Consider the following 13,858-nt stretch of genomic DNA (forward strand, 5'->3'; position numbering starts at 1 on the left):
CTCTTGGAAAGAGGAAGTAGCAGGGAGAGGGTTTGAAGGGCAAGAAGGTACTGGAGAGAGAGTCTTTAAAAACAAATCCTTTATTTACCTAATAGGAGTCTCACTGCTGACCTGCAGCCAGGCTGAGGGGAGAGGGAGGGGAAGGGGCACCTGCCCCATCTTCAGGGCCCTAGGGCCAATCAGGAGGCAGATGTTGGCTTGAAAAAGGCATTGAGGGTTAGTTGTCGATGCTGGTGGCTAGGCCCAGGCCCAGGGCCTAAAGTGGCAGGATCTTGGGGACTTTTGGAGGCCTGTGGGGGAAACCAGGAAGATGGGGGTCCCTGGCAGCCAGAGGAGACTGGGAGCATGGAACCCTCATGCCAAGGCTCCCCCAGTGTGCCGGGGCAGGTGGCACAATGTAAAAACAGGACTGGGTCTGGGGGCAGAGAACTGAGGCTCTGACACCAACTTACAAAGGGACTCTGGGCAAGGGTCTTGATGTCCCCAAACCTGTTTCCTCCTCTGTCAAATGGGGTCAGTAATCCGCCTAGGTTCCTTCCCAGGTTTTTGGTGAGGCTCAGAGGGCAGGGAAGTGAGGCTGGGCTTGAGGCAGACTCAGACACTCCCCAGCTGTGCCCCCTGGGCAAGCCTCCTGCCCTCCCTGGGCTCCTACAATGTGGGTGTGGGCCCAGGAACTCACCTTCCTGTGCCCTGAGGGCTGGCCCTCAAACAGCCGAAGAACCTGCCCGGGCAAGAAGCAGGAGGTGGGTGAATGGCCTTGGCTCCTAGCCCCCAGCCCCACTGCTCCCCGATCCCCGGTACCTTCTTCATGGCTGTAGACACGGCAGCCTCCTGGAACTCAGCCTGGCTCACCCAGCGGGCACCCGATGGGGGCAGGCCCTGGGGCTGCTCTTTCAGCGCCAGGCTGTATACCACGTAGGTCTGCCGGATGTGGGAGAAGACATGGACCACCTGGGGAAAGCAGGGGTGAGCAGGGGCTGCTGGACAGCAGCTGCACAGAGCCCCCTCCTGCCTCTCTGCTCACCTCGCCAAGGCACCGCAGGCTCCTCAGGGGGAGGGGGCCGCCCACCCAGGTCTGCAGCGCCTTCACAAGTGCCCGGCGCTGGACGTACTCAGTGCCTTCTGCTGGCACGGAGGGGAACTCCCAGAGGCCAGCCAACAGGCCTGCAAGGAGGGTGAGCAGCCGTCAATCCTTCCTGGGCACCCCCTCTGCTTCCCCTACCTCCAATGCAGAGAGAGTACCAGGTGATCTCAGGGGTCATCTAATCCATCCCCTATGGAGGAGGAAGCTGAGGCCCAAGACGCAAGGACTCACCCAAGATCACTAGGGAGGTGACAGAAAGAGGATTTGAACCCAGGCCTGAGGAGACCTCTGCCCAGCTTCCGTACCTGAACTGGGCCTCTGCACCAGCAGGAAGCGGCCGGTCTCAGGGCCCGGCTGCTGAAGGACACAGACAGCCGCCCGCTGCTCCCGGGGGGCTTTCCGGGCTGGCTGGCGGGGAAAGTTGGCCACACCAAGGTCTTGACGCCAAGGCTCTGATGGGGACAGGCAGAGCGGACACGAGCCGGCCCTCCTGGGGGCTGGACACGGAGACAGGCTGAGGCCAAGGTCTGGGGCAGGGGGATGGTTCCCCGGCCCAGCCCAGGGCTGTTCCCTCCCTTCTGATGCCAGTCCCACAGACGCTGGGTAAAACATGAGAGGAGACCCCACGAGTGCCTGCAAACTGCCAAGGCTGCCCTAAGGTGGGCCAGGCCTCCTAGGGCCTGGCAGGGGCTGGGAAGAGGTGACTGGGCCAGCCTGGACTCTCACCACACTCCTCCACTTCAAGCATCTTCTCCTGCTCTGGGCTGCCCAGTAGCCTCCCAGACGCCGCTGTCTGCTCCTTCTCTACCTGCCGTCAAGGATGGGGCACTTGGCAAGGGCTCTGTGGCCCCCTGCTTCCCGCCCGCCCCAGGCCCCCCTGCCCCAAGGGTGCTCACCCTCTTCTGGGCCTGACAGAAGCCCCGCACGGGGCACTCGGGGCACAGTGGACCTCGGGGGGTGCAGACTGTAGCGCCCAGCTCCATGGCTGCCTGGTTGAAGTCCCCGGGCCGGGCTGGGTCCACCAGATGCTGGGCCAGGCTCCTGCCACACAGCTCCGTGGGTTAGAGCTCCTGGGGCCCACATGGCCCTAGAGAAGGGCCACCTCCCGCCTCCCATCACCAGCTGCCCTGGACTGGGCAATGCCAGGTCCCCTTCCCTTTACCCAGCCCCTGCCCCTTGCCCCAAGCACAGGCTAAGCTGGCTCAGCCTACCAGAGATGCTGGGTGACCATGGGGCTTCCTGGGTCTGCCCCGATGGCTCGTACGCGGCATAGGACACGGGTCACATTCCCATCCACCACACCAGTCACCTGGCACAGAAACGGCCAGCTCAGCAGCCTCATTCCTCCTTGCCCTGGCATTCAAGCCCCTCTGAGGTACCCCCGCCCCATCCTCTGACCCCTGACCTGGCCAAAGGCGATGGAGGCGATGGCCCCCGCTGTGTACCGGCCCACTCCAGGCAGCAGCTTCTGTAGCATGGCTGCTGTGCGGGGTACGTGGCCCCCCAGCTCCTCCACCACCTGGGGGGGAACATCCAGAGTCATCCTGTGACAGGGTTACCATAGGAACCTTCCACCCTCTGATGTGGCCTGTCCCCACCTTTACACATAAGGAAACAGGCAGGGGGGAATGCTGCCAAGGAAACGAGTTTAAGGAAACAGGCGTTTATAACGCCCTACTGTGCGCCAGGTGCTGCGCCAAGTGCTTCACAAGCGCTGTCCAAGTTGGTCCTGTGTCCAAGTCCACTCCTGTGAGGTAGGTGCTATCGTGACTCTCATTTTACAGATGAAGAAAATGAAGCACAGATTAAGTGACCTGTCCAGGGTCACATAGCTAGCTGAGCATGTGAGGTCACATCCGACCACAGGCCCAGTGCTCCATCCACGGCGCCATCCTGTGGCCTCTTGGCGGTGCTGGCCACAGGACGAGTGGGGCTGGGCTCCAGTCAGACCAGGCCAGGACCCCCCCCCCCCAGCTCTTCCAGCCTGGGGGGTCTGGGCTCTGCCTCCCTCGGCCCTCCAGGAGCTGCCCAAGCCCTCACCTTGCGAGCGCCTTCCTGTAGCCGCCGGCCCCGTGAATAGTAACCCAGGCCGGCCCACAGCTGGTTCACCTCCTGTCAGACAAGACAGAAATGCACACGTCAGGGGACCAGAAAGACCCAGGAAGGCCCAGCCCAACTCCACCCCCAAACTGTTCTTACCTCCAAGGATGCCCCCGCCAGGTCCTGCAGCGCTGGCCATTTCTGCAGGCCCCAGGAGAGACAAAAGAGGTCATTTGGGGGGGCAGCACCTCCCTGCTCCCTCTCTTTGGGGGTAAACTGAGGCACAGGGGAGGGTTCCACTTTGGGGTAATGTGGGTTTATGATCTCCCTCCAGCCCTGTGCTGGGCATGCCGGGGCATACACTCAGGATCAGGCTGTCTTTGCTGCGTGGGAGTGGGGGTGGAGGGGCACTGCTCTGGCCATGGACATCACCTGCATCCATCTGGTATAGTAGCCAATAACTGTGGCGACCTGGGTCTGCTGGAGCATGATCTCAGACACCCAAACTGCAGGCAGGGATGGGGGCAGAGTTAGAGCAGAAGTGGTGTGACCACCCGCCACCCCCGGCGTCCAGTCAGCCCCAGGCCCAGGTTCTCACCAGAGTACGCCCTCCTGTCCGGGTCCAGCTCTCCTGCTGCCTGTGGACAATTGGGGGGCAGGAGCTCAAGCAGGAGGCTGACCCCCCTGCTGCCTCTCGCCCCATCTCTTCCATCCTGCTCACACATACCCTCCTCCTCCAGGGCAGGTCGCGCTTGGCCTGATCATACCAGCTTAGGAGGCTGGCCCGGAACCTGGTGACCTCGTCAGCATCACCAAACAGATGGTATGGGGACGCCTGGCTGGGGGACCCTGGGCCTATGGGGGATGGGTAGGAGATGCCTCAGGGGTCCAGCCAGCATGTGAACTGGGAGTCACCTCTGCCCCAGCTTCCTCTTCTGTAAGAAGACCCCCATGGGTCAGGGCCCACCCTCCAAAGTGCTTCATGGCTCAGTGTTCAGGGGAAGGTCACATGGGTGGCAGGGGACTGAGGGTCTTCTGACCCTGCTGTGCCATCCAGCCTTCTGTTCCCTGAGCTTCTCCCCACCCCCAAACACACACTCTGCAGCCTTCCCGAGTCCCTCCTGAAGCTTGGTAAATCTGCTGGTGAAAGGGGGGGGCTCCCCCAAATCTGAAGCAGGGCGGTAACTCACCTGTGTCCGGGCTGGGCTGCTCCCCATGCCTCTGGCTGCCTCCCCCTGCCTTTCGGGGCTTCCTCATGGCCAGCTGGGGACCCTCTGCTCAGCCCCAGGGGGTCAGACTGGCTCTTTGTGGACTCCCCAGGCTGGGTGACTTCCAGTAGGGGCCTTGTTCTGCTGCCCACACCTGGCTTGCCTCAGGCTCTGGGCCACAGGCCTCCTCTTCCTCCCTAGATGGGGACACAGATGGATGCAGCTCTGACCGAGGGCAGGAGGAACAGGGGCTAACGGTCAGTCAAGAGGCAGCTGCTCTGGGCCCAGCCCAGTAAGGGAGTAGGCACGCAGTGGACAGGGATGGAGAAAGGGCCCATGGCGCTCCATTCCAGAGAGGCAGAACGTGGCCCCTGCCCTGGCGAGGCTGACCCCTTGTCCCAGCTCCGACAGGGGTGCCCTGACTGTAGGTCAGCGCTGATACACATCACACCAGGGGCCATTCTCTGGAAGCAGCAGGTACTTAAATGCTGATTGAGCTCAAGGGATGTGAACATGTGAGAAAGAAGGGGGTGGAGAAAACTGAAGAAAACATTCACTGGCAGGTCACAGACCCAAGACCCACGACTGTATAAGAGGAGAAAGAGTTGAAGGTGGGGTCAACAGATCTGGATGAAGTCCCTTCCTTGTCTCCTCCTCAGTCTCCTCATCTGTAAAATGGAGATGAATCTTGTAGTCCTCCCCTCCCCCCAGGGCTATTGTGTGTCAAGTGCTTTGTAGCCTCAACAGCACCACAGAATACCAGTAACTATTAACCAGGGACCTAGTACCCCTCGGATGTGACATGCCATCTCCAGCCTCTGTGCCCTTGCCTAGGCTGTCCCTTCATGCCTGGTGCATCCTTCCTTCTCATCTCCCCCTTAGAGAATCTGCATCGTTTGTACTTTTGTCTCCCCAGTAGAAACCAATCCCCTGGATTAAATTCACCTGAGAGATAGCAGAATACCAATTCCTCATTGCACAGAGAGGGGCGAGGATCAGCCAAGGGTCACAAAAGGTGAGAAAAAACCAGAGCAGGCCTCCCCGCCCCCCACCGCTGGCGTCCTCCTGTCTAGTGGCTCCACGTGGGCAGGGGGCATGAGCCCCATCCCCCAAGGCTGGAGAGCTGGCGTGCGCTTAGCCTCTCTCAGGGTTCGATCTCATCTCCGTGCCCGGCCTCTCCCGCCTGTCTCTACCTCGGGCTCCCCTCTCCAAGCAAGATCGCCATCCTCGACCCTGCCGCACGTGGCTGGCCGGAGGGACCCCTGCAGGACCCCGGGAACCTCGAAGCAGGGTCCATCTCGGCTTCCTCAGTTTCCCTTTCTGTACAAGGGAGGGTGATGGTGCCTTCTCCAGGGCTGGGGACGCGATAGACGGGAAGGTTTGAGCGCGAGTGTGGCAGTTGGGGAGGAGAGCACTAGCGGGTTATGGAGGGGTCCGGCTGGGGAGGTAATGAAGAAGGGGGCGCCACGCTTGTGAGGGGGGGCTGATGGGGGAACCCACAGTGGGGTTCATCTAGCTTAGGGGGGAATGGGGAAGGGGTGGCGGGGAGGGGGGGAGTGTTGGGGGAGGGGCACCCAGTGCGGGGCACGTGGACGCCTGGACTCTTCCCTTTACCGTTACCTCTCGCGTTCCCGCGGAAAGCCTCGAGGAGGTGGAGAGCTCTGGCCAATCACAGCCCGATTGGGAGCTCAGGGCGGGGTCTCGGCGCGGAAGCCAATGGGCTCCCAGCGCACGCAGGCCCGCTGCGGGGCCTCGAGGTCCCAGCCTGCCCAACTGTGCGCCTGAAGCACTGATCAGCGCAAGGGCGTCAGGAGGCTGGAGGCGGGCGCTCAGGCAGAGCTGCAGGCAGCTCCACGCGGAAACGGAGGCCCCGCCCTCAGCTGTTGAGGCGTTGTGGCGGCTGGTGCGGAGACGGAGACGGAGGCTGAAGTGGAGGCTCCAGAGTCCACCCGCGCAGTCAAGGACCAGGCGAAGGAGCCAGATAGGTGAAGGCAAGAGGAGAGACCGGGATGGGGAAGTGCCAGGAGTGGGCGCGCCCGACCTGCGGCACGCAGATGCGGGCGGGGAGGCGGACGGCGGTGGGGGTGGAGGGTGGTGGTGACTACAAGTCCCAGCGTGCACCGCAGTTTCCTCTGGCTATGGGTCGCTGATCTGAGGGCGCTTCGAAGCATGCCGGGAGCTGTGACCCCTGTAACAGCGAGGCATGCCGGGAGCGGGGCCTCTCGTAGTCTGAGCCGGAAGGTCCTTTGACCCCCTACCCCCCCCCCGGTCCATTTGACAGATGAGGCGGCGGTGCAGAGAGGGGAGGGAGCTCATCCCAGCGTGGAGGGGGCATCCTTGGCAGGTGGGGGCACCTCCTCCCTGGAGTTCTCCAAGCAAGGGCTGCCCCACTCCTTGTGTGGGTTGGACTCGACTTGGATCGAGTCATTCCCCTTTCTTGGACCTCAGTTTCCCAATCTGTAAAATGAGGGGGATAAATTGGATGAGCCCTGTGGCCAATCAGAGGAGGGGCCCCAGGCGCACGTTGGGCCCCTACTTGAGCTGGGGAGAAGGAACGAGCCCTTCCCCTCCCTGGGCTTTACCCTCCTGAGGGGATTAGGTCGGAGAATTGAGTCATTAAACACTTATGGGGGGAGGGGAAGATGCCACGTCCTAGCAGGGGGAGGGTTGGGGCAAAGTGAGGGAGGCCAGGAAAGGGTCGGATTGTGAGAGGGGGCGAGGCAGCCCGCGTGCATTTAGTTAGTGCCTGCTGTGTGCCAGAAAGACAGCGGGACCTGGGTTATGAAGGACTTAGAAGCAGCAGACAGAAGTTTGTAGGTTTCTGATTGGAGACCCAAAGGAGTGGTCGCACAAGAGCCAGGATTCGAATCCAGCTCCTCTGACCCTAGGTCTGGGACTCTTTCCTCCCTAGGGCAGTTGTAGTGCCCAGGGGAGAGACTGGGGCTGGATATCAAGAGAGACATAGGCGTTGTCTGCACAGAGACATTGAAGCCAAGGAAGCTGGTGAGCTCACCAGGTGAGATGACCAGAAGAAGGTACCTGGACTCCTGGCAGGCAGGTGAAGCCTGGGGAGCCACCCTCCCAGGACTGTTCTTAAATGCATCAGATAGGATGACAAAAGGGATTCCATGGAAATACAGTTGTCCAGATGTTGAAAACAAGTTCTCTACTGCAGGTTAGGAGGGTCTGGTGTAGAGGGACAAGGGCCCGGGCCGGAGCTTTTGGGGCTGGCTGGGGTTAGAGGAAGATCCAGCACAGGAGGCAAGCCAGGAGAGAGCAGGGGCACAAATCCCTAGAGAAATCGTGTTCCAGGAAAGAAAGCAATGGCCATGTGTGAATGGTTGCAGGCAGCTCCATTGGGCCTCCAGCTTCCCATTCAGGAGGCTCAGGCTCCCTTTTGGCTCTTCTGAGGCAGCTGGTGGTGTGTGGGCACAGCCCAGGACCTGGAGTCAGGAAGACCTGAGTTCCAGTCTGGCCTCAGACACTTCCTAGCTGTGGGACCCTGGACAAGTCACTTAACTTCTTTCTGCCTCATTTTCCTCATCTGTAAAACAGGGATGATTGCAGCACCTGCCTCCCGAGGTTGTCGTGAAGATAAAACAAGATAACATTTGTAAAGTGTCTAGCAAACCTTAAAGTGCTATTTAAATGTGACCTTTTATTGCTGCGTTAATGGTGTGACTCCCAGGCCCTTCCCCCTCCTCTGTACACTTTCCAGGTTATCAGTGTCCTTCCTAACCTCTGGTACTCCAGAGGGCATTTGACCAAAGCCAAAGACAACTGGACCATCCTGTGTATTCCTGAAAGCATTGCCCCACGGAGGGCAGCCCAGGATCATGGGAACTTGTAGTCCACTAGCACCCCCAGATCTTTTTATACCAGGTACTTTGGCAGGCCTCCCTACTTTACACTTGTGGAGGTGAGGCTTTACGCCCTGGCCCCCCTTGAATAGCCTCTTGTAAGGCTGGGCCCAGTGTTGTAGCCTGAGAAGGGCCATTAGGACTCTGACTGTCATGGATGGGCATACTGTCTGCTTTGTCCAAGGCATCGATGAAAGCATGAAGCAGCCATCGGGCTTTCCTTTGGAGACTTCCCAAGCTCATATTTTCATGACTGCTCCGGGTTTCACTAGCATCTGGCTTGATTAGGGTATTTGGGGAGGTGCAGCTGGCCTGCCTCCATCATTCTCCTTCCTCCCCTCAGGTGGGGGCATGGAGCTTCCAGAGACATTGCGTTTTAGGGTGCCTGTGGTAGATGTGCAGGTGGACAACTTCAAGGACATGTGGCCTTCCATCCTACTGGCAATCAAGACAGCCAGCTTTGTAGCTGTGGATACGGTGAGGGCCGGGGGTGGGCCAGGGTGGTCCTGGGAGGCTCTGGCCTCCAGCAGCTACCCTGGGCTGGGCTGGCTAAGGCCAGGCTGTGTCCCTCATTCGCAGCCTCCTCTGCTTTCCTCAGGAGCTGAGCGGTCTTGGGGAGAGGAGGAATTTGCTGAATCAGTGAGTTAAGTCCCTGCCCCTCCCTGTGTGCATGCAGGACCCAGACCTCTTCTACTAGGGCTTAGCCTCTGAGCCTGCCAGGAGTTGGTCTGTGTGCCCTGGGGAGGAGCCTTCCTGGGCAGTGGGCGGTGGGGTCCTGATTGGGCTTTCCTTTTTTTTTTCTCTTTTTTTTTTAATGAGGCAGTTGGGGTTAAGTGACTTGCCCAGGGTCACACAGCTAGTAAGTGTTACGTGTCTGAGGTCGGATCTGAACTCAGGTCCTCCTGATTCCAGGGCTGGTGCTCTATCCACTGTACCACTTAGCTGCCTCCCCCTTGATTGGGCGTTTCTTACCCAGCATCTTGTGTGTCCTCAGTTGCATCGAAGAGCGATATAAAGCCATATCCCGCGCAGCCCGATCACGTTCTGTCCTTTCCCTGGGCCTGGCTTGCTTTAAGAAGCAGAGGAACAAGGTAGCCTTGGGATGCATGGGACCAGCCGGAGACAGGGAGGGGGCAAAGGGGCAGCAAGCCTAAGGCCCCGCCTCCATCTCTGGCTCTCTCCCAGGGAGAGCACAATTACCTCGTGCAAGTGTTTAACCTCACTCTGCTGTGCATGCAAGAGTACGTCATTGAGCCGCAGTCGGTGCAGTTCCTGGTGCGGCACGGCTTTGACTTCAACCGCCAGTACACGCAGGGCATTCCTTACCACAAAGGCGATGACAAGGTAGGCGTTCTGCACGGCCCAGCAGAGGAGGCTCCGCCCAGGGCACAGGTGACAGTGGGCTCTGACAGACTGGGCTGGGGGCCCCACAATGCAGCGTGGGTCCCTGGGGGAGGTCGGGGCAGAGGAGCCACCCCTGCCTCTCGTGGCTCCCAGGGCGACGAAAGCCGCAGCCAAGGGGTCCGGATGCTGTTCCTGGAGCTGATCCGCGCCCGCCGGCCGCTGGTGCTACACAACGGACTGATTGACCTGGCCTTCCTCTATCAGAGCTTTTACGCTCACCTGCCAGACAAGCTGGTCACTTTCACCGCTGACCTCTTTGAGATGTTCCCAGCTGGGATCTATGATACCAAGTATGCTTCAGAGTTCCACGCCCGCTTTGTGGCCTCCTACTTGGAGTACGCCTACAGGAAGTGGTAAGGGAACCCCGCCCTGCCTGGGAAGTGGGCTCCAGAGCCTGACTGGGGAGAGGGCGTGGAGGCCCCAACAAACACAGCACGTTTGCTGATTGCAGTGAACGGGAGAATGGGAAGCAGCGAGCCGCCGGAGCCCCCCACTTGGTCTTGGAGTTCTGCAGCTATCCATCCAGCATGGACGCCCACATTGACTACCGCTGCTGCCCCGTATCCGAGTCCCACACCCAACTGAGCCCCAACCTCTCCACCTCTAACATCTGTGATACTTTCTCTGTGAGTGTCTTCCCCAGGGCAGGGGGAACCAGGGGAACTGAGAATCTCCTTTCTTCTTGCCTTACCTCTTCTCTTTCAGGCCTATGGCTGGTGTCCCCTGGGGCTACAGTGCCCTCAGTCCCATGATGTTGACCTCATCATCAGCACAGATGAGGCCATGGAGGACAAAAGGAAGCGGCGAGGAGGCCGGCGGAGGAAGCGGTGGAAGGGACTGCCAGGCCAGCCTGGGCCTGTGCCTGGGGAGGGGCCAACCCCCCAAAAACAGACCTGCAGGAAAGGCCATGGGGCTGAAGTAGAAGATGGAGCCAACCCTTTAGAGAGCGAGACTGAGGATGTGTCTTTGTCTGGCCCGGAGCCATGCTCCAGTGAGGACTTGGAACCAGAACCAGAGCCAGAGCTGGAGCTGGCCCTAGAGCCTGGGGAAAGAGCCGGGCAGAGCTCTGGGTCTCGAGGGGCCAGTGTGGGAGGGGGGTTACATCGTGCTGGCTTTGATGCATTCATGACAGGTTATGTCATGGCCTATATGGGGGTGAGTGGGGATTCGCAGGCCTGCAATGAGCCTTGGTTGCCAGAGTGCCACAATAAGGTGTATCTGAGTGGCAAGTCTGTGCCCCTGCCCATAGCCAAGAGCCACTTCTCCAGGACCTCCAAAGCCCACAGTGAGAAGATGAAGCTGGCCTGGGGCAGCAGCTAAGCCAGTCTCCTTCCTGCCCAGCCCCCAGGCCTTCAAGGAGGAGGCTGGGCCCCTGGGCTTCCTCTTCTCTAACTGGCCCTTGCACCCTCCCCACATACACGTGGAAGAGGGTTGTGGTTAGGGCCTGGGTCGGGACAGTTAAAGACTGAGGTGACAGAGGTTTGTGGCCCATTCTGGCCAACTTGAGAGAGGAGAGCAGGACTCCTGCGGACAGCACCCCCTTCCCAGGGGCCCAAGAAAGCCAAGTCTGACCAGCTACCTGCAACTCTTTTTAATTTTTAAATCTGAAAGCAACTTGGTAAAGTTTTACAAAAAAAGAAAAGAAAAAAAATTATGAAACAATTTAACCGGCTTCATCTTTGGTTCTGCTCGTGGCTCCGCCAGAACAGCCCTTCCCTCCCGGCCTACCCGTCCCCCCAAAACAAACTCATTTGCTTGACACGTCCCTAAACATACACATTAGAAACGTGGTTTGCAAAGCCGGTTTGGGCAGTGTTAACACATGGGGCTAGGGGCCCAGGAAGTGCCCAGAGCCCATGCTGCTGGTCACAAGGTGAGCTATTTACAGATGGCCAAGTTTTAAGACTCCTTCATAAATATGAAAATAGACATGTCATCTGGACAGTTCTAAATGTTCTAAATTCATGAAACCCAAGGTTAGGCAGCCCTGCCAGGTCCTGCCTGCCCTTCCCCCCAACCCCCCTTGCATAGAATCCACCCTAGGGACAGCAGGACTGGAGCAGTAAGTGCAAAAGAGATTTGAAATTCAAGTGTCATATACTGGCAAGAAGTGTCCACGTCCTTGGGTGGGAGACTCGGCCCTCTCCCCTGCTGCTAGTTTGTCCATATGTGCATCAAAGCTTAGCTCCAAACTCCAAACAGGAGCTTATGGCCCTTTGGAGACTTGCAGTGGGGCTGGAGAGGAGACTGAGGACCTAGTGTGACCACCCCCTGCTCTGTCCCCAACTGACTGAGCTATGCTGGGCAGTGAGGAAGGCTGCTCCTTTGGCATCAGCTGAGAGGGATGGCCCATCTGGTCCCCAGAACCATCAGGAGATGGCATTGGTGAGGCGGTGGAGAATGCTGGTTCAAAGTCTGGAGGGCCTTGGGAGCTCTCAGCCTATATTTTGCTTTAACTGAGGCTGAGCTCTGGACTAGTGATAAGTGTCTGGCTCTCCTGGGCACCAGGCCAGGCAGACTAGCTGCTTGTGCCCACTGTGTCTCTCCCCATTCCCTGAGGAGGGGCAGGATGCAGCAGGCCTCAGCTGGGGCTGAGGTGGAGAGAAAGCCTAAGACCATGGAGCCCAGGCTCAGGTTTTGTAAGAAACTGCCCTGAACCAGAGTCTCTGGCCCCCTGGTCTGGAAAGGGGGCCAAGCCCTGGCCAGGCTCACCCATCACATTCTATCTGCCCTTGACTGCCCCTGCTGCCTGCTGCAGCCCCAGCCGGGCTGGGCAGCAGGTTTTGGGGCATCTCGGAATCCTCTACTTCCACAGCCTCTGGGGCAAGGGGCCCAAAGCCATTCTCCTCCTGGGAGCTTACAGTACAAGAACAGTCCATGGCTTCTTGTTCCGAAGCATGTGAGGAGGCTGGGCCCCGGAACGGTGGGATCTCCGTGACCCCATATTTAAGGCTGCTGAGTAGCCGCAGGGGGCCCTCAAAAGGGGTCTCCTCTCGTCCCCCAAAGAGGCCAGCCTCCTGCTGCAAGAACTCAGGGCAGCTGGGCAGAGAGCGCCAGCGGCGAAGAGGCGCGGCCACAGGCTCCTGCCATTCTGTGGGAAGCCGGCTAATATCTCCACCGGAGCCCCCGGGCCCTGGTGCGTCCAGGTCAAACACCAGAGAGATGACTGACTTGCTGGGCATGTCAAAGAATTTGATTTTGCCCCCCTTGAGGTCCTGACGGGCACTGAAAGGATTGATCTTGGGGATATGGGTCCCTCCACCACGGTGGGGCACATAGGAGGGGTCTAGCACGCTCACTGCACGTGGGGCTTTGTGGGTGAAGATGTCTGACTGGCTTCGGGACAACCAGATGGTGCGGCGTGGGTGAGGAGACTTGGGCGGAATCTTGTTGTCCAGGGAGCTCGGCCGCTTCACCCCAGGGCCCTTCTCCAGGAGGCCTGAAAGGATGGAAGCCGTCAGTTCCCCAGCTGCCTTCTTCCCTACATCCCCCATCTCCCAGCTTCCCCCTTGCCACAGGGCCCACTCCTCAGGGTTCCTGCTGGCTCTCACCCTTGGCAATGGACACAGGCTCTCTGTCTTTCTCCACTTCTTCTTCCTGTAAGCAGCTCAGAGTCTCTTCCAGGATCTTTACAATTTCAGCAAAGGGGGGCCGGAGCTTTGGGTCCATCTGTGAACACAGCAGTGGGCAGTGGGAGGGGGTGGGAGAAATGAACCACGCTGACCTGCAGCCTTCTTTCCTCTGGAGCTAAGGGGAGGGTCTGTCCTCAGTGGAAAACTAAGAATGACAGAATTTCAGGGCCAGAAGGGACTCAGTTCAGCCATTCCCACCCCACTGTCAAACATACACCCCCCTCCATTTCTGGAGGTATCACTCCTCCCATGAAGCCTTCATCAGGGCCAGGCAGGGGCTAAGCTCTAGAGCTGCAAAGAAAGGCAAAGAATCCTTGCCTTCAAGGCACTTACTATCTCATGGAGGGAAACAAAGGAGAAATAACTGTATATAGAAGACTACTGCTTGCTGTGAGATGGGCCTCATAGAAGACAATAGAACGCACTTTCTCATTCTGAGCCTCAGTTTCCCCCATCAGAAAATCTCATCATAGGAAGGGAGCTCAGTGGGAATAAGACCGCCCCCTCTCCATCCCAGAAACAAGTGGCCTCTACTTGCAGACCTCCAAGGACAGGGAGATCACTACCTCTCAAGGCAGCCCATCCCACTCAGGGATGGGAAATTCTTCTAGACCATCAAGCTCAGTTGGC

General features: G+C 59.0%; 3 protein-coding genes across 6 annotated transcripts in view; 1 reads left to right on the forward strand and 2 right to left on the reverse strand.

Annotated features, from left to right (window-relative positions):
- Window positions 1-64: 64 nt before the first annotated feature.
- On the reverse strand, window positions 65-6,037 carry MUTYH (mutY DNA glycosylase). 2 transcript variants are annotated; one of them, XM_020987580.2, is made up of 16 exons: window positions 5,953-6,037; window positions 4,315-4,529; window positions 3,852-3,979; window positions 3,723-3,762; window positions 3,557-3,630; window positions 3,284-3,325; window positions 3,125-3,196; window positions 2,490-2,603; window positions 2,296-2,393; window positions 1,981-2,125; window positions 1,811-1,892; window positions 1,390-1,581; window positions 1,025-1,164; window positions 802-951; window positions 680-721; window positions 65-290 (listed from the first exon to the last, which is right to left on the reverse strand). In XM_020987580.2, the coding sequence occupies exons 2-16, from the start codon at window positions 4,379-4,381 to the stop codon at window positions 180-182; spliced, it is 1,497 nt and encodes a 498-aa protein (XP_020843239.1). In that variant the 5' UTR covers window positions 4,382-4,529; window positions 5,953-6,037; the 3' UTR covers window positions 65-179. The 2 variants fall into 2 exon arrangements, with proteins under 2 accessions (XP_020843239.1, XP_020843241.1); XM_020987582.2 differs by lacking the exon at window positions 5,953-6,037 and adding an exon at window positions 5,526-5,892.
- A 2,506-nt stretch (window positions 6,038-8,543) lies between these two features.
- On the forward strand, window positions 8,544-11,258 carry TOE1 (target of EGR1, exonuclease). The gene is made up of 7 exons (XM_020987584.2): window positions 8,544-8,669; window positions 8,791-8,831; window positions 9,187-9,283; window positions 9,378-9,536; window positions 9,690-9,949; window positions 10,048-10,222; window positions 10,302-11,258. The coding sequence occupies exons 1-7, from the start codon at window positions 8,544-8,546 to the stop codon at window positions 10,914-10,916; spliced, it is 1,473 nt and encodes a 490-aa protein (XP_020843243.1). The 3' UTR covers window positions 10,917-11,258.
- Window positions 11,173-13,858, reverse strand: part of TESK2 (testis associated actin remodelling kinase 2) — a 146,731-nt gene continuing 144,045 nt past the window's right edge. For all 3 annotated transcript variants that reach the window (XM_078156606.1, XM_020987577.2, XM_020987578.2), the window contains 2 exons: window positions 13,148-13,265; window positions 11,173-13,035 (listed from right to left, as the gene is read on the reverse strand). In XM_078156606.1, the coding sequence (XP_078012732.1) occupies window positions 12,305-13,035; window positions 13,148-13,265 (849 nt within the window). In that variant the 3' untranslated portion in view covers window positions 11,173-12,304. The remainder of the gene's footprint in view (window positions 13,036-13,147; window positions 13,266-13,858) is intronic.

The sequence above is a fragment of the Phascolarctos cinereus genome, unplaced genomic scaffold (assembly GCF_003287225.1).
Source record: "Phascolarctos cinereus isolate Bilbo 61053 unplaced genomic scaffold, phaCin_HiC Scaffold_5;HRSCAF=322, whole genome shotgun sequence".
NCBI classification, from domain to species: Eukaryota; Metazoa; Chordata; class Mammalia; order Diprotodontia; family Phascolarctidae; genus Phascolarctos; species Phascolarctos cinereus.

Excerpts from the sequence above, each read along its gene's own strand:
- MUTYH (XM_020987580.2), bottom strand. The coding sequence starts at position 4,381 with ATGAGGAAGCCCCGAAAGGCAGGGGGAGGCAGCCAGAGGCATGGGGAG. Across the intron at positions 3,631-3,722 it reads GGACAGGAGGGCGTACTCTG|TTTGGGTGTCTGAGATCATG; the intron begins GTGAGAACCTGG and ends CCCTGCCTGCAG. Across the intron at positions 291-679 it reads AGCCCTCAGGGCACAGGAAG|GCCTCCAAAAGTCCCCAAGA; the intron begins GTGAGTTCCTGG and ends TTTCCCCCACAG.
- TOE1 (XM_020987584.2), top strand. The coding sequence starts at position 8,544 with ATGGAGCTTCCAGAGACATTGCGTTTTAGGGTGCCTGTGGTAGATGTG. Across the intron at positions 9,950-10,047 it reads GAGTACGCCTACAGGAAGTG|TGAACGGGAGAATGGGAAGC; the intron begins GTAAGGGAACCC and ends TGCTGATTGCAG. Across the intron at positions 10,223-10,301 it reads ACATCTGTGATACTTTCTCT|GCCTATGGCTGGTGTCCCCT; the intron begins GTGAGTGTCTTC and ends CTTCTCTTTCAG.